The 19,167-nt window shown below is 32.4% G+C and overlaps 1 protein-coding gene across 2 annotated transcripts in view; it reads right to left on the bottom strand.

Annotated features, from left to right (window-relative positions):
* Window positions 1–19,167, bottom strand: part of LOC124367495 (F-box only protein 21-like) — a 44,404-nt gene that overhangs the window by 11,161 nt on the left and 14,076 nt on the right. Inside the window, exons 3-8 of one of the 2 annotated variants that reach the window (XM_046824351.1) lie at window positions 17,464–17,648; window positions 11,931–12,184; window positions 10,507–10,640; window positions 7,478–7,625; window positions 4,467–4,676; window positions 155–160 (exon numbers count right to left, since the gene is read on the bottom strand). In XM_046824351.1, coding sequence (XP_046680307.1) covers window positions 155–160; window positions 4,467–4,676; window positions 7,478–7,625; window positions 10,507–10,640; window positions 11,931–12,184; window positions 17,464–17,648 — 937 coding nt within the window. Of the gene's footprint in view, window positions 1–70; window positions 161–4,466; window positions 4,677–7,477; window positions 7,626–10,506; window positions 10,641–11,930; window positions 12,185–17,463; window positions 17,649–19,167 lie in introns of both variants that reach the window. The other variant, XM_046824350.1, reaches the window with a different exon arrangement.

The following is a 19,167-nucleotide window of genomic DNA, read 5'->3' as shown; positions in this document are numbered from 1 at the left end:
ACTAAAACCACTCCAAGCTTTAGTTCTCTCTGGTTACATTAGGTTTTGCTCATAACGATGTTGCACTTACCTCATGCCTGTTTTGGTTACGGTATGTGTCATCATAACCTCTCAGAGTATTAATAACATACGCAGCATGCCCCATGTCTCTTACCTCATACTGAAAACATCATAAATTATTAAAAGTTAAATTGGTATTTAGTTTTTTCCTTTATTCATTTTTTACTTTAGTTAGTCTTTATGATCCTAACATCATTATAAACCAATATAAACGTTATGTCAAAAATATCATTTGTCACATTTACAAAATATAAAATTAAACAACCAAACTGTGACTTGCACTTAACGATAATGACAGACACCAATAATGCAAGTAAACTGCTGATCCATACGGGAGTAGTATACCAACTCGGTTTCAGCAAAGTTCTCGTAGTATTGACAGACCACCCTACATTATGCTACACTGTACCTCACACTTCATCTTCACGCTACAACTTGTTTAGTATATCTACTAGAGTGGACTATAATAGCACTGTTCTCACCGGCCTTAAATTTCAATATACGATTACCAGTCTGTATCTATTATTCGTCTGTGATAATAATAACAGAGTTATTTCTTGTTCAATCATTTCCTGTACTTCTTTTCCATATTAAAAAAAAAAAAAAAAACTAAAATCTAGCAACAAATACAATTTTTCAACACATATTAGCTTATTTAGTTTGATTTTTCTTCACTAAACCAACCAAAATGTATAAAGCATATTAAACCTTTCATGAATGTGTAAAAACTGTATACAATGGTTGTCATATGACGTTTAATTTGATTATTGTTTTGCCTGTATTAAAACCTTTGAACACAATATATTTTTATTAATTAATATTGTCTCAATGTGAATTATCTATGTAATTTAGGGTAATAAAAATTATGTGTTATTTAAAATAGAAAATTTCCTTTAGTAGTTTGTAAACAAAATTTAAATTAAGGGGTAGCAGTGGGTAGTATGAATACTAAAAATAATCAATTAAATGCTGCGTTTTAACGTCAATATTATTGAGCTAAAATTGAGAAATAATTTCTTCTACTAGAAATGGCAGTAACAAATTCATTGGATAGCAAACACAGTGCTGGCTGGCTGACTGTTTGATGTAATATTATTTGTGTTTCAATTATAGTAGCAAATTAAACTGTAATTTCATAAAAGAGTGGGTACAGGTATTTTATATTAAGTAAATCATTGAGTTGTTGAATTCATAAAAGGGAATCATAAATTCATTAATGATCTAAGGTAGAGTAAATATTTCCTTAACAGTTTAGTGGGATTCATGCATTGATGTATGTTTTATATTAGTCTGAGAATTATTCGACTCACTGATATGGGGAAGTATTTAGTAAAGAATATCTATAATAGGCTGGCTTGCTGCGGAACTATTTATTCAGGAATGGCAATTGTCTGGTTTTACATCTGCAAGGCCACCTGCTTCACAGTAGCTCAGAAACCTACCAACCTAGGTAACAATCACAGCTATTACACTAGAAAAACCTATTACTATGCCTTACCTACACATCAACTGACCCTGTTTGAATAGAAACCTACCTGCATGAGAAGAAAACTATACAATCAACTGACAGACGACCTGGCTGCTACAGAAGTCTTTCTATAATTTTGGAGAAATCCAATTGCCATTTTCCACTCAATCCTAATTGGTAGTTACATTTATGTAGTTTGCCTAAATCTATTATTATATATATTATAACTACAATCAGTACTGATTTTCTTTGTTGTAGTAATGCATATTCAATATTTAAACTAAGACATTATTCAGATCTGAAAAAGTGTCATTGGAAAACAATTTTGAAATAATTGGAAATGAACATGTGATACTGGATGTACATTATTTATACTAGACAAAGGCATTAGATATATATATATAGAGAGAGAGAGAGAGAGAGAGAGAGAGAATTCACCGGTGTTATATATATATATATATATATATATATATATATATATATATATATATGAGAGAGAGAGAGAGAGAGAGAGAGAGAGAGAGAGAGAGAGAATTCACCGGTGTTAATAAATCACCAATTGTACTCAAAGACCAATTACTGTACGAAATAAGACCACAACAGTTATTTTAAATATAATTCCTTGAATTTATCAGTAAGAGTTGTTAACTGTGTTTCCCCTTTGCTGCAATAAAACACTAATTCTGTACTCTTTATCTCCATACCATTAGGTTTATCTCAGGGCTGACCTTCATGTTGGGAAACACAAGATTTGTTTCCATTTCACAATTTTCCCTTGTAAACTTAGCAAATGGCAAGTATGATTTTTGTCTTCTTGAAAAGGTTTACGAATTCCCTTATAGAATACCACACCCAAACCTCATTGTTATACACTGTAATCAGTATTATAATTTTTTTTAGTTTATTATTTATTAGAAATAGTTTTTTTTTTAAGAATTGTACTGGTTTATACAATTTTGTTGCTTTTAAGTTTTATAATTCAGAAGTAGATTTAGCAGAGTTTCAATTTTATTACATCAGTACGAGGTATTATGTACTATTAGTGTTGATGGTGTTATAGTACTTTTTACTAACAAATTTATGAAAATAAATATATTCAGTAACTATAATATTATATGAACACCAATGCATAAGCTACAATATTATCATCAAGATTTAGTCAGCTTGAGCCACAAGACAGTGTTAGTACCTACCTATCATTCTAATACTTTTTATATTTATTTATTCAATTGCATTTCCTTACAAATTTAGGTTTTTCCAAGTCCAATGTTTTCCATAATTTCCAAAAGCTTTAAATGAATTAAAAGAGGCTTTATGGAGATCGGCCTCTCCTTAAAAAAAAAATAAAAAAAAAGAATTAAATTACAATAATATACATACCACGCAGTACGCTATCAAATAAATCTACACTTTGTGTGGCTGGGTGGGAGAACTAATTACTTACAGTATATTATAATAGTGGCATTATAACAACTATAATCTCTATAGTGTTGGTGACAAAATAACATTTTGAGCAAAGGATCATTGGAAAGTGGACAGCGCAGAAGAGCAAGCAAGAGGCAGGAAACACGGACTGTGAATTATAAATTATGGAACAGAAGACCACTGGAATCAGGTCCAAAATGGCGAAACAATCAGAAGAGATCCTAGATGGCCTGGATGGATGTGTTTTCATCATCGAGTACAATAATAAAATATATTCTCATTGATGAGACAACACCACCAATGTGACCCTTGTTTTAATGTGTACACTTCCCAATATTTGTATTTTGTTGAGTGTTTAATAAGCTTCCCCAGATCTTAGGAGCTACTAACTACCAAGGAGTGCTAACTGCTAACTACTTTGGGTTTATTGTGTGAACCATAGTTTTGTGTTTGTTTGTGTTATGTGTTTAATAATGTTGTGAGTTTAATGAGATATGAGTATTAACCGCTTTTGTAATGTCCATGTGAGTTGCCTATCTCGACACAGTTGTAAACAGCCAACAACAGCTGCTGTCTCATGGAATGGACAACAGTCATTGGACTAAACTAACTAATAATCAAAAACAGATGAGATAAAACAATAAACATTTTAACAAAAATAGGTACTATCTAAACAACTTTGCTTTCCTTGTTTACTATACTTAGCAATTATAGTTACTAGGATTGTGAAATAGTTACTTTGAAAAAGATTGTAACCTAGGATATCCCCTAACTTAGCCTGGGGTTGAGTGGGTTAATACAATTTTTTCACAGTGTAATAGACTGGAACTAAAATAGATCGTTATCTACTAAAGATAAGATATTCTTTAAATAGACAATGTTTTGGCAAGCCCGAAAGAACCAGTAAGATTCATAAATTCTTTCACAGCACTCCATCAAAATATAACGTTAAATGCTGACATCTTGGTTATAAACCAGTGCCAAAAACATAACACAAAGTGTTGACTAGTTCCCGTTGCAGCAAAATGTTAATACAGAAAGAAACGCAAACCACAAGCATCTACTAAAAAATATTCAACTTAATGCTTAATGAGCACATAAACCGTCAACTTTACAAATCAGCTGATTTAGTAGATGAAACAAGTCAGAAACAATAAACCGATAAAACAAAGTATCGAAGGATCTAATAGAACATAATGAAAAAGTATCACACAGATGGATTTTTTTAAACTTTTCCACCCCAAAATCAAGAGTTCTTCCTTGGACCCAGAGCCCTTGGAACCAAGTTTCTAGTCTCTACGACCTTTCTATGAAGAGTCATTCCACAGATGAAAGAACAACATGAATTTAAGAAGCCCCTGGCATGTCCTCAAGAAATTACTACTAATTTTGAGGACTAATCGTTAAAGATCAGTCACTTTGGGATTCTTAGAAATATAAGTATCTTTCATAGCAAATAAAACAAACATGGCACAAACAAATGCATGTACATTCAGTTGACAGGAGAACTTACATGAGTGATAGTAGAGAAGGCAGCCTGTAGCCGGCTGACATCCATGTTGAACTGCATGTATAACCTCGCTAGCTGTAGCAAACAGTACATGTTGGATGGGTTCACCATAAGTATCAGTTCCAGTGCACTGCGCAGCCGCACAGACCGCCCGTTCATGTCCGTTCGCTGTCTCCCGGCTATCTCTAGGTTGTTAGCCATCCTCTCCACAACCTGCCAGAACAGAACACTGGTTAGCCACTTCATACATTTTTTTCCTGAGGGAAAGGACTTCATACATGCTTCAGTTTCCTGTTACATTACTTTCACAGTGACTAAAAGGAACAAAATCACCATTATTAAATCAAGTTGATTCAAAAATTTGTAGAATCGGAACACAAATTCATTTACTACAACAAATATTTGGAACGTCTAATACTTGTAACGGATAAATTTGGGATTCAAAAAATTTCAAGTTCCATTCTTTTTACTTTCCCTAGTGTTTAATATTATTAATTGCATTACATTCTTCAAAAGTGTTATAATGACATCATATTGCTTTATGACAACAAAGTACAGTACAGTTTTGATGTAACCTTGTGTTAGCACAATTAAGAAGCCAACTGTAGTGAAATGACCTGAAATATTTCTCTATAAGAGCTATATTAAACCACAAATACATTTTATGCCCTTATTTTTGGCTATGATATGCGTCTTATTTTAAACATAGAATCAGTATGCATCCAAAAGCTTAGTAGTTATTTTTAAGTATATACTGTTCAGGTATTTAAACAATGAAATACAGAAATAAGAAAGATTTTTTTTCAATAATTAATAAAACTTAAAAAATATGAAGTGTTTCAATGTGTATTAGTAATACTTTTTAAATGGACATCTCCCGTGATTCTACAACAAATAGTAAGGGCGTAAAAGTGTTGTAAGGTTACATACAATTGTTCTTGTCGTGATAAAATTCTGAATATCATATTATGAACAGTGTAACTGAGAATCAGAATGGTTTATTATAAACTTTTACTGTACAAAGAGCAAACACAGCTCATTAATTGACTTCCATTCTGTTTTTGGCACTAAGAGTAGTTCCTTTCTACACCATTACATCCAAGAAATCTGGAATGTCCGGAATGGCAAAGAGATGTCATTCAACAAGCACTAGAACTGTTTCACAGGAACATCGTGTTAGTTAACAACATGGATGTATCTTGAGTACGTCATCAGATAAAATCTGTATATGGGTATCACTTTGAAAGTTTTGAGATACCAGCAGACAGTGACACTGCAATAATCTTATCATTCTTATCTGGTTGTGTGCCAGTCAGTATCTGAACTCATGAAAACGTTGATAGTTGGGCACTATGCTCCAAGAGAACAGGCACAGCATTCATTCAATGACTAAAGCTTCCCCAGGGATTGGATCCGCAGCAGTTTGAATAATCGTGCATCATTTTTATACAATGTCAGAAAAGTTGTTTCTCAATGAAAATTCACAATTTGACAGATGAGCAAAAGGCTGAGCTGAACTTAATACTGAATAACAAATATAAAAAATTAATTACATCAAACAAATAATACAAAAAATAAATAATATTAATTTGATGACAGATTTATTATTTGATACTTTTAAACAGTGCAATTAATCAAACATAAATTGAATTTAAAATTTAGCTCCGAGGGTAGTTGTAACACATGTTAATTTTATTTTATTACTTTTTTGTATTTACCTTAACCCTTTGACTGATCAACAATTTTTTAGTTTTTTTTCCAAAATTGATATGATTTTTAACAGGGTTATCCCCTTAATTGATAGGCTAAAATTAGCTTTTTTGTAGTGTTTTATTAGATAATTTGTAGCTTTATTGTGTAATATAATAGAAACTTGAAAGTAGTTTTGTTCTTTAGACATTTAAATGGCCTATTAGGAAAAAATATAAAAAAGCAAAAAAAAAATACTTAAAAATATTTTTTTTTATTTTGTTTTGGTTTTATTTATAAAAATTTTTTTTCTTACTTTGTCAGTAGTAAACTAAAATAATTTTTTGAAATTTCTTATTGACAGTAATTTATTCTAAAAGTACGTATTATTGTCAACAAATCCAGAAAATTTGAAGCATATAAGTTAAAAAATGCATGACTTATTGGTAAAATAATAAAAATTTACTTATGTGAATTTGAGGCAATCTGTTTGGAAATCTGGAGTCAAACACATTGAATGTTCTATATTAATCAAATTTGTTTGTGAATCCTGTCTTAAAAATACACTTTATTGTCAAAACACAACACTAATAAAAAAGTTATTATTTACAATATTTACAGTTTTTTAGTTTTTATAATTTCAGTGGCAAACATGCTTGCCGAGGCATTCAGCATGTACACCAAGACCACACACACCTTACACACACTGTCCGAGACCTCCGCTTCTTTCCTTCAGGATGATTGTCACCTGAACAGGTTCGGCACAGTTTTTCCTTCTTCTCAGGTAATTTCCTGAGTCCGAAACCAACTGATGGACCATCACCACCACCCCGGAGATTTTGCGGGATTTGCTTACTTGCAAGCCATTCCGAAGAAAGATCTCCTATCACTTCTTTCATGAACTTTCAGCCCTCTTCAGTTGGCCTTGTGTTGTATTTAACTTATTATTATAATATTTATAATATTTATTATTTATTATAATATTTATAATAATAAGTTATTAAGTTAGTTATAGTTATTAATAATAAGTTATAAACTTACTATAATAAATTTATGATGCAACAACGATATATCGTTGCATATCAATTTTCGCCCGAAACATCAACAACGATATATCGTTGTGTATCACTTTTCAGTAAATTCACTCACAACGATATATCGTTGCGTATCAGTCAAAGGGTTAATCTACTAATCCTGATGATGGATTCAATGAATCCGAAAAATAAATAATATACAATAAAAATAATTGTTAAAGGTTTTTGTTTCTATTAATTTTATGAAATATTTTAGAGATTACTACTAATAAACTATGTTTAGTTACTAGCCTGCAGTGGTGTGGCAGGAGCGAAGCGGAAGATGTCACTCATCGGACAACGGAGTTCTGGGGTGCCGAACTGAGGACAGCTTTCCTTCCCCACAAACACTCCCCCATTGTAGACGTCTATGTAGAAGTGCTGAGTTGGCAAACTGTCCCTAGACAGTCATATCATTTCCATGTTCATATTCATCTTGAAAACGTTGATTTTACAGCTCTCGGTGAGAACAGTGGAATTCCGAAACTAATATTATACTAACATTTGGCTACTTCCAGATGTATATTTACAGAATTACAAAGCTCTCTACACAATAAGTATTTAAAAACTTAGTAAGGAACAGAATAGAATAATGGAAATACGGAAAACTAAGTGAAAAGTTTAACAGATTCGCTACCAATGTAATAAATAAACTGTCACCACAGCCCAACAGTACAAGTCAAGTACAGTTGGCGTGTCAAGCCAACTCTCTCTATTAACCGATATTAACTATAGACAACGCTCGGGTTGAATACACTGGACCAAAGTTAACTATTTTTTATGCAAATACAATGTTGTTTTATTGTCTGTTACAACCATTAAATTTGGTCTATGTTGTCGACTTAAGATTTTGTTTGTCCATTAACAGGAATGTTTGAAAATTATTAAGCTGGCCAAGAGGTCCCTGAGTGGGATATTTTTACTGGTATTTTGGCATCCTCATCTTGTACCTAAATTCCCAGCAAACGGGATTCAACAGAGCGTCCAAATAGTGTGTTCTGTTTTGTAATGGTTGAAATTTGTAATATGTTGATGTGTTTGAAATATATTGATGATGATAAAAATACCATTATAGAAAATATGTTTGCTACGTCACTTATAATTGACATCAGTCTAAGTAAAAAGGAACATGTTTATATACATTGCAATATATGGTATAGATTGACGTCACCTATAGTTGATGTAAATTTAAAGTATAACTTATAAATTAAAATTATGTTTTTATTTACTGATTTATATATATTTAACTGTAGACCCTAATTGATGACACAATTTTTTAAAGTTAATCTATGTGGAAGCCTATCTCACAATGTTTGGTCTCTGGTGGAAGATGTGTCTAATGGGACCAGTCAGTGAGAAACAGTTAGGTTTAAACTATAGTTGACCCTCGGTAGCTAACGACGTATTAATGTCAAATGCAGACCAAGTAACCATCACGTGACTCGCATTCAGGCCCACCTGGGTGGAATGTAACCAGCAACCATGTTTGTGGAATTTGGAATGTGTTTGTGGGTTAAAAAAGCTATTTTTCTAAAGAATATACACAGAGAAATAAAATAATGTGGTTGTTGTGGTTTTTAAAAACAAAGAAATATACAGTATAGAGAAATAAATAGAAAGAAAGAAAGAAATATACAATAGAGAAGCAGGGAGCAAGAGGACATGCCACTCAAAAGATCAAAATTTTTAAAATTGTTACACTTAAAATGTGCAGGAAAAACATGAATGTTTAGATAAATTATTAAATATATGATAATTAGGTTTGGTTATCCAAAATTTACCAAATCCAATACCAAAGGTTTAGAAATTAAATCTTATTTAATAAATATAAGCAAACTCAAAGTTAACACAAAAAGACCTAACGTTTTTAGCAAATGTTGATCCACATCGGTGTGTACATTGCTTGAAAATGATGTTTAATTTTCAATTGGAATTATTTTAAATAATCAAATTTGTATATCACACATTTTGTGTCTAAACTTTTACCTGAAGCATTGCTGTCTGAACGAGATCACGTTAGGTATCTTGGCAACAATTTAGGTTATAATATAATAAAACTCTCTTTTTGTATTTAAAACATGACAAGAAAATGACACAAATCTGCATGTGGTCTAAAAACAAACAATGCAACGAAATTCAACAATTAACAACGTTTGCTAAGTACTGCCACGTGTAAGGAAATCTATCACAACAAATTACCCCCAATCAAGACAAAAACTTGAAAATCATGCAAGAAACGTTTGAGCCTAACATTCCTCAATTTGGATAGTTTTTTCCCTCCCCGTCCCCTACACATACACAGTATCATGGTTTAGATATGGTTTTAGCAAGATCCGTAATACACAGATTTGTCTTTTTATTGGTTTAAAATTTAATTCAAAATTTAAATGAAAATGTATTTTAAAAGCACTGAAATAGGCCAAACATCTGAAATTTAGGAGGTAATTACAAATTCTAATTTAACAAATATTTCTAAATTTATACATTTTGCAGCACTTTTAATACCTAGCACAATTAATTTTCAATAACAATGTAATGTTTATTTTGCATTTTTAGACCATATACAAATATATAACTTAGTATTCAGCAAATTATAAAACAACTACATAGATTTTCAGCATAAAATTATCTACAAGAAAGCCAACACTGAAGCTCAGAAGAATGAATGAATTAGTTTACTTCCATCAATTTACAATATATACAGGAAAAGATTAAACCTGTGCGTAGACCCGAGTTGCTCAAGTAAAATCAATAATTGCAACAATGAGTTTGAACTATTTTTGTACGGTTTAATTGAAAGCCACAACCCCTACTATATGCAGCCAATGCCGATGTACGTCTTGATTCAATGTGACGGAGTGTGTCCGTAGGAGGGGGGGGGGATGTAGCGGAGAGGTAGCGGTCAAAACTGTCCATAGTTGGTCGCTATCAGTGACTCAGCTTCCGATACAATTAAATTAAAAATTATGTTATTTATGCATTTTTTTTTTAATAAAAACTGAAGGTGCAGAAAAAATATTAGTGTTGTTTAAATTTGAAGAAATATTTCGATATAAAATTTGGGAGATGTAGTATCAATTAAGTAGTTGAGATTGATTTATTCACTCTAAAAGATCGAATTCCAGTACTATTGGAATAGTGGGTATTATGTGAATGTGAAACTGGAGAAAAGAGGTTCCTGGAATTTATGTAAATATAAAGTAGGAAGAATGCTTATACAATGCAAACTGGCTCTCAGCTCCTGGACAGTAAAATCAAAGACCACTGAACATGCAACATACTTGTAAGTATCCCTCCAGCGCAGCAGGAAGTGTCCGGGGAAGCTGACGGGTTCACATTTCACACCCAGGCGTCTGTTGATGCTCTCAAACACGATGGACAATGTGATGGGAATGCCTCTGCGGTTTTCCAGTACCTGTCAACCTCTAATAACTCAGTAACCTCTCTATCAAAACAATCTAAAATACTTTTCTCAGTCTGATAAATCCATACTCATAACAAAGGTAAATGGAATAAGACAGAAAAGTATTAAAAATAACAATTCATTTTATTGCAACAGCTAGCTAATCCTAACTTTAAATCCTACAGAATTAGTATAGTCCTACAATCTTAGACCAGGTTAACCCATAAATGTGAGTTATCCCTACAATAAAAATTTATTATTTCTCATGCATACGTAGCATGGATTGTTCTCATACAAAAAATAACTATAGGCTTACAGTGGAGATGGTTCAGTTCTAATTTTTTCACTTTTATTTGATAGAATGACTCAACTGCCCAACTGGAGTGGTGGGGAGAATGTGCAAGTGATGACATAGTCAGAAGGCGCTGGTCACCTTTTGTTTATGATACACAGTTCTATTTGTCTCCAGAAGAAGGATAAAGCCTTCTTATCACTCATAACCATGAAGGATGATACTAAAGACATTGGATTTCAATTTTATTGCAACAGTTACCGTTAATAAAGTATGTTATTGCACTTAACTAACTCCAAATAATATAATTCGTGGGAAATCAGAGATTTTTTATTGCTAAACTTTAAGATTACAAGTAGCGCCAATGAAAATAAGATGTACATAGTTGTTAAGTCTTATTATAAAGAGTATTAGTGGTCTTGATTGAGTTGCCTCCAGCTGTCTTCATTTTCTTGAGATTATCTTGATTATTCTTGATTTCTTCTGGCAGAGCATTAAAGAGTTTCTTCCCAGCGTAGGTAGGTTTTTTCTCAAATAAGGTTGTTCTGTGAAGAGGTAGTGGGAAGTCTTGACCATGTCTTGTATTATGCTCATGGAGATCACCATTTCGAGGAAGGTGGCAATACAATATTGTTTCTATTATCTAAAGGGATGTTACCGTAAGTATTTTCAATTCTTTAAATGTAGTTCTACAACTTTCTCTAGGTCCTAGGTTGCCTATTAAACGTATTGATTTTTTTGAATTTTGAGGACTTTTGAAAGGTTAAATTTTGTTGTGCTTCCCCATGCTGCTATTCCATACCTAAGATGACTTTCAAATAGTGCATCTTGTAGTATTTAGTGGAAACCACGTCAATGACATAGAGATATGGAGTTTGCAGGGATTCACATCAATGATGTGCTAAGGTCAATAGAAACCTCTGCGGTGAACAAGAAGTACAACTACAACAAAAAAATTCTAAAATGTAACATGTAGCCTACAATAATTATAATCTGAGACAACTTATTACCTTATTGATATAAGAGTTCTCGTTACTGTAGTACATTTCACTATTGCCGTTGAAGCCCATTTCCTTAAAAAGCACGTGTGAGACAGCCTGGATGACCTGCCTGGACACATACGGGGTATAGTAGTTGTCTGGAATGTTGTGAGTGCGCCAATACAGGCTCTCCTCATGTGGTACACACAGTGCTGCATGCTTCTCTCCGTACTCTGATAGTAGCTGCTTCTTAACATCATCGGCAATCGCATTGAGCTGAGAGCCTGCCGACAACATGTGAGTGTAATCAGTGTGTTCTTTGGCACTTGTTTTAGACACTCATAACAAATTTTATGATTTACATATATTTTTTTATTCTGAGTGATGAAACATGTATTTTCAATTTCATATATTCTTGATAAATGGAATTGAGAATTGATTGGGAAGCATAAAATCCTTCATAGTGGTAAAACTTAAATGTATTGTTACGGCATGAGTACTAACTCAATTAATCTCTCTGATTGAAATTTTTAACAGACAGTAAGATAAACATTAATTTAATAAATTAGTTTAATTTAATTCATGTCTACCTGATTTATCATAAATCTGAATGTTTAACAAGAGGCATTTAATGCAATTCAATACGTGGAGCAAATGTCATATAGTTGATTTTACATACTAAAAGAGCAGTAATTATATCTCACATAGAAGATAAAATAGATGTTACAAATTATTCTGCTTTGTATGCTTAATGGAGGTTGTATAGTTGAGTATAAAAGACATTATTAATGCCACAAAAAATACATGTCTGTTAAAAATGATTGTGTAAAGTCTAAGGAAAGTTTAGGAAAAACTCTTCCATGAGCAGTTATTAAATTATTTACAAACACGATCTTTTAAACAATTCAATTGTTAATGGTCGACACACAATATTTAATATAATATGTAATAATAGAATTACTTATACGCCAACTCACAGTGGATATGTTTAGTTGCATTGACTATGTTTAGTTTTTTGTAATGTTCTTTTAAACAACTATGACATCAGTTTTAAGATGTTTTTTTTCTACAAGTGATGTCACTTAAGACAGATGAAAACAGCCACATTCTGAAGGGATTCAGACAGAATTGAATTTCTGTGTACAGTACTCAATTTATAACTGAATAACAAATATTTTTTTAAATAAAATATTATACTTCCAATCCAAATTTTAATGTTATTCAAATTTAGTTATCACTGTGTCTATATTATAATATATTTCAATTAACTCTATGACACAGTTGTTTTAGCACATGGATTTCCGTGGTTTGGTTTTATTATGGTCATGGTTACTCATAAATGCCTTGCACAAAATTTAAAAAACACAAATAAAGTGTTTTTTCTTAAACAGTAAAGACAAAAAATACAAATCAAGTGTTTTGTGTCTTGAGTACTCACTTAAGAATACACTGATCCCGTCAACTTCCACACAACCAACCACCATTAATTTAAGGTGGGCCCTCTCACCCTCCAACTTTACCACAGATCAGTGACTCTCATAAATGTGTAACAGAAAAACTTCCTAACGTCACATGCTGGAATAAAACCCACGATTCCAAGGCCCAACTCCTGTGTCTGAGATTAGCGCCTTAGTCCACTCAGTTATCCAGAGTTGATGGATATGCTGATAGCTCAATTTCGATTTCGTGACCATAACATCCGAAAGGGTTACATGGAAAGTAGTGCACGTACTAGGTACATCAAAAATCATCAAAGGGTTAATAAATAATACATCATTTGTTTCACGGTGTACAGAACAGAACTAAAAATATAACTAAATAATATAATCTGAATTATTACATTTTTAATCAACTCTAAGTTAGTGAATATTGAGTTAAGCTCCAAATTACCACAAACGTTTAGAAGATTAGAACTAAAACCATTTGCAGCCAAGTTGTCTATCTGGCTTATATAAGTAAGGCATTTTATTCCCATGATGAATCTTTTTCTACAAATTTTAACCTTGTTGATACCATTACCTAAGCAGTTGTTAATTGTTTTATAATTTAATGCTTTGTAATTATTTATACTGTTGTGTTTTTATTTATTTATTCTACCATGTTCTTAAGTTATACTGTTATATTTCTATAAATTTTGTAAATTTTTAAACTCTTACTGGTTTATGAAAATAAAATTATTGTGTAGTAATAACAATAATTAAACCCATGTTAAATTTCTAAAATGACTATCTGTAATGACTTGCTAAATGGTGCATGATCTTATAAAATATTAGTTTTATTGACCTTGTCTATTGCAATGTACATTGATAAAAGACATTCTATTTTACTTTACACTTAGTGCAACATTTGAAATCTGGCACTTAAGCAAACTGGATTTTAAGTCAATATTCGCCTTAACCCTAGGGGTGGCATTGTAAATTCTCTGTAGTGGCACAGTGTTTTAGGCCAACTGTTCGTCTATTTCTCTAATATATATTACTACCTCAACTAATGCTTCAAACTTAACATATTATACATCTTTTTTTTATAAAAGAACACAGAAAAACATGTTCTACAGAAAAACAAATATTATTCTTGTCATAAATTTTTGATGCAGCAAAAAAATTTTAAAAAGTAAAAAAAAGTTTTATCCTCGGATTCCGTTTTGTATTTGACTTTAAGCGTATAAAAAAACAATTCTAATATATACATTTTATCTAGAATTTATTGGTGATATCAGAAACATATAGTTTATATGACTTTTAAAATCCATATTTACACTTTTTATGTTATTTTACGGAAATTTACCAACCCACTTATTTTTTATGCACAGGGGTAAGACATAAAGCTGATATATACATGTTGACATATAATGTATTCAATACCCTAAAACTATTTTTATGAATCATTTTGGTTATAAATCAACTAAAAAACAAATATAAAACTCATTGATGTTACATACCTATATTTACAATATATACAAGTGTAGAATTCAGATCCTCAAGCAGTTCAGAATAGCAGTTCTCTCAAGTCACTTGATTTATCTCTAAAGATTTCACTCATTTTATCACAAATTATTTACAAAAATATGTGTAATATACTATTATTTAGCTGATAAGTAATAACTAGCTGAAATAAACTCCAAACTATGGACTTGGAACAACACAAGAAAGTAAACAAATGTTGTGCGGGCGGGCCAGATGTCTGCTGCACAACTGTTTATATATATATATATATATATATATCCATTGAGGATATCTATAAATACAGTAGTACAAAACCTAATAAAATACGTTGTTATTGTAAACTATGATTCTTCATCTTTCCAAATATATGATTTTTATCACAATCAGATTATATTTACTCCTTCAAAAATAACGTAATGCAATGCAACGTAATCGGGCCAGAATTCCGGCGCTGCCACTTAGGCGACGGCCGACCGCGCCGTATATCCGTCGCCTGCCACTTCTAGAGTTAAATCAACCCTTTCCACTGTACAGCTGTGTTATTTGTAGAAAATTCTAAGTCGTTGAGATTTATTCACTTGTTTTTAAAATTACCAAATGGCATGTTTTACTGTAAATTACATACATGCAACAAATAAATATATTGACAAAACAGTGTTTTTACTCCTTGAATGGCAGTGAATCCAAAGTATCAGATTCATGCTTTACTTGTTTTTATTAAATGTTACACTTAGATGAAGGTAAATACATCTATCTACAAATTTTTAAAATTCTAATCATGAAATAACTTTTTTATATCATTATTCTTTGTAAATAGAAACAACCTAATAAAACTGATTATGTTTCAACTCTTGAGTGCAAGTAGTTCTGAAAGTGAGTGTAAAGTACACACAAGGTTCGTTTATAAAACACACAAATGTTAAAGATTAGACAAGTGAACATTGTTTTGTATACAGCAGCTGTTTACTTGATGATTCATTCTTATCTCAGTAGGACTGCTCAACACTTTTCTGAGCAGCTGATAGTGTCCACAATCCTATTTTTAGAATTTGTTCCTTTATTTTATGTAACTTTTAATCAAATTAGAACGAGGAGTTTCCCAATTTATATATATATATATATATATATATATATATATATATATATATATATATATACAGGTATATTCTATACGGGATTTTATATGTAGGGATTCATTTAGTGAAGTTTATTAATTTACTTTTTAACGTTTTTTTTTAAATATAGTTATTCTCATAAACATTATTATATATTTTGACATGACAACGTCTTAAATTAGGTTGCGGCTCGGAGTCACTCATGAAAAAGTGTAACGCCCGGTAACGTTACGATGCCCGTCCAGTGGGTCCGCCGCACGGGATCCGCACAGGATAAAGCAGATAACTGTGGGTCCGCCGCACGGGATAAAGCAGATAACTATGTAGATTCGTGAAAATGTGGAGTGCTTAGATTCGTCATTTACAAACAACTACAACAATAAAGGTAAATAATTGTACACTGATATTTCATTATCGTAAACTACGATTGATTGATTAATTGTTAGATTGACACAAAAGTTGAGAAACTGAGTTTATAGGTTATGTCATACTATTGACAAATGTTGATAGTGTTAAGTAAATTATTAGTTTAAATCACTTTGCAATCAATCGTAATTCAGTCGATTGAGAAGAAACAGCGCGTATTGCTAGTCAAACATTTAAAATAACAAATTATAACCTCTAACCTGTCATAACAGTGCGACCAAACAAACGAACTAAACCGACCAATCACCACGCGCGGAGTTAGAATTTAACTGTGTTTAGCAAGAATTTCAAATTCCAATTTTAGTAAATGTTTTATTCAACTTTACCATTTACAATAACAAATTTTAATTAATTTCAAATTATGTACAATGTTTTAGTAAACAAAATATATTTCTATAGTTAAAATTTGTGCAATTCTTATTTTCATTCAATTCCTTGTTCCTATTTTGCAATTTAATAATATTCATATCAATAAATATTCTACCGAGAAAAAGACATTGTCACGTAAAATCTTCGCCCGTAAAACCGACTTTACAGGCAAACCATAATTTTTTTTTAAAACACATTTTTAAACAAAACTGTACATATTGTGGCAGTAAAAGTTTTTTTTATAAAATAATAAATGCAAATATTACTTTAAACTTGCATTTAAACAATTTTTAATGTAATGAAAAAAATTATTGATTTTTATAGCAAATTCTCTTAGAATATTCCAAAAACTTTAAATAAAAAATTAATATTAAATAAACATTGATTTTTTTTAATGCAGTAATTTTAGTAAAACACTGTAACACAGGTTAAAAATAAGCTATTGTCTTTGCTAGTTATGCGCCATATATGCTCTGTTGCTTTCATAACATCATGTCACTGTCTGTCTTAACAGCAAAAACCAAAAATAAGAGTAGGGAATTCACATTTTATGCTACATTGGAACTTATATTTCATTACAATAATCATTTGGAATTAAGAATAATTTTTTATGATTTCCATTAAAATTTTAAAATGTGGCATTTGCCGATTTCTCAATTTATCTACAAAATTAATAAACTGTATTAATGAATGAATGAGATGGCTCACCAATAGACTCATCTGTGATTTCCACCGTTGGCTGGGACCACTGAGCAACAATAACCGCTCCACGCTCCAGGATCTGTTCTTCTATAGGCGCATCCTTGAATTTCTCCCATTTGGACTCCACTTCCATTTGTCTCAGATGTGTCAGTGCCTTCATACCGTAGTATTTGTTGGTCAGATTGGTATTTCTGAAATACCGATTGATAGTGTTCTGTATTAATACTTAATAATACTTAGCATATTAGATAAGTAAATGTGGAGGAGTTAACAATTACACAATCGTTTTACAAATTTTCTTTATTAGTAGTTACCAATACCTAAATGAAGACATTAACCCATTGCGGATCGTGTTATTTTGGCGCGAGGGCACCAGCGGGCACGAATTAATTTACGGTCAGCGGCCGCACGAACAGCAATGGAGCACCACATCGTATCGCTCGCTATCGTATATTAGAAAATTCAGCTGTGAAGGTATTCATTCAGATGGAACATGGGCCTGCTGGGGTATCCATGATGTAGGAACGATAACACGTGAGCAAGGTTCCAGGGTGGCAGGGATGATGTCTGAATCATAGTCTAAATAAAGCGGCTCGGGCGAAGCGATTGCAACATCCGGGCCATTGTCTAGACTAAACCCGCCAACATGTACGTCAGCGTCTTTTAGTTGTGTCACTAACCTCAAAAGTATTATAATAACAACTGAGGAAAACACCCAATCAGAAGCGCTAAAAAGCAGAGAGTAAACTCATATGAATGATTTTTCAACTTCGACATACAACTGCGATCTGTAGGATATTTATAAAACTTTTGAAAACTCTAAACGTAGACCGTTGTTAAACACTCTTAGTTGACAAGCAAAGACGATCGCCCGATCTATCAGACATAAAGAGAACTATTTGGAGGGAAACTTAAAAGCAGACCACTTTTGTGACCTGAGCTCGTCATCGCGTTAGGCCCGGCCGCTGCGTGACGAGACCAGCTCGTCAGTGATCCGCAATGGGTTAAAGGATATGCTTTCAAATCTCTTCCCCCGATATAAAAGAACTAAGTTAAAACTAAGAAAACAACCAGACATCTAAAAACAGGTCTGGACAATTTGGAACAAGTTGTTGTCATATTGTCAATGGATTTTTACTGCACTATTCCTTTTGCTTGCAAGAAACGAATAACACTCCTCAACTTACATTTGGTGGGAGAATCAATAGAGGCGGCCATGTTTATGCCACTGCAGCTCAGCGCAAACTGACTAACTGAACTCAACAGTGACAAATGTTGTAGCAGGAAAGATGCGTGATCGACTATTGCGTACACCATGAATCTGCGCACAGCCGTCATCGGTAGACTAGTAATCCAATGTTGTAATTTGAAGCTGGTGAATTGAGCGTGACTATTGTTTACTCTAGCAGACCTATGCTGTAAACAAGCAACTCACTCCAGCCACTGGCGCAGATAGACAAGACTTGAACCACTTCCCCTCTCTCTTCTCTCATCATGTTGTATGCACTGGAGACCATCCTACTGTACTTCCCGCCAATCCAAAACCAACCATAACAATGCCAAGATGCCTATCTGCGATACCTAACTTCAACCCTTCACCACGGTCTAGCAGCTGTCGTTGGCTATGGCGGACTGACAATCATGATTTGTAAATTGTTTGTTTACCATGCTACACTTACAATAATATACTGAACTCCTGAAATTATCAGC

Source organism: Homalodisca vitripennis, chromosome 8 (assembly GCF_021130785.1).
Source record: "Homalodisca vitripennis isolate AUS2020 chromosome 8, UT_GWSS_2.1, whole genome shotgun sequence".
In the NCBI taxonomy this organism is placed as follows: domain Eukaryota; kingdom Metazoa; phylum Arthropoda; class Insecta; order Hemiptera; family Cicadellidae; genus Homalodisca; species Homalodisca vitripennis.
This window is presented reverse-complemented; position numbering and strand designations above follow the sequence as displayed.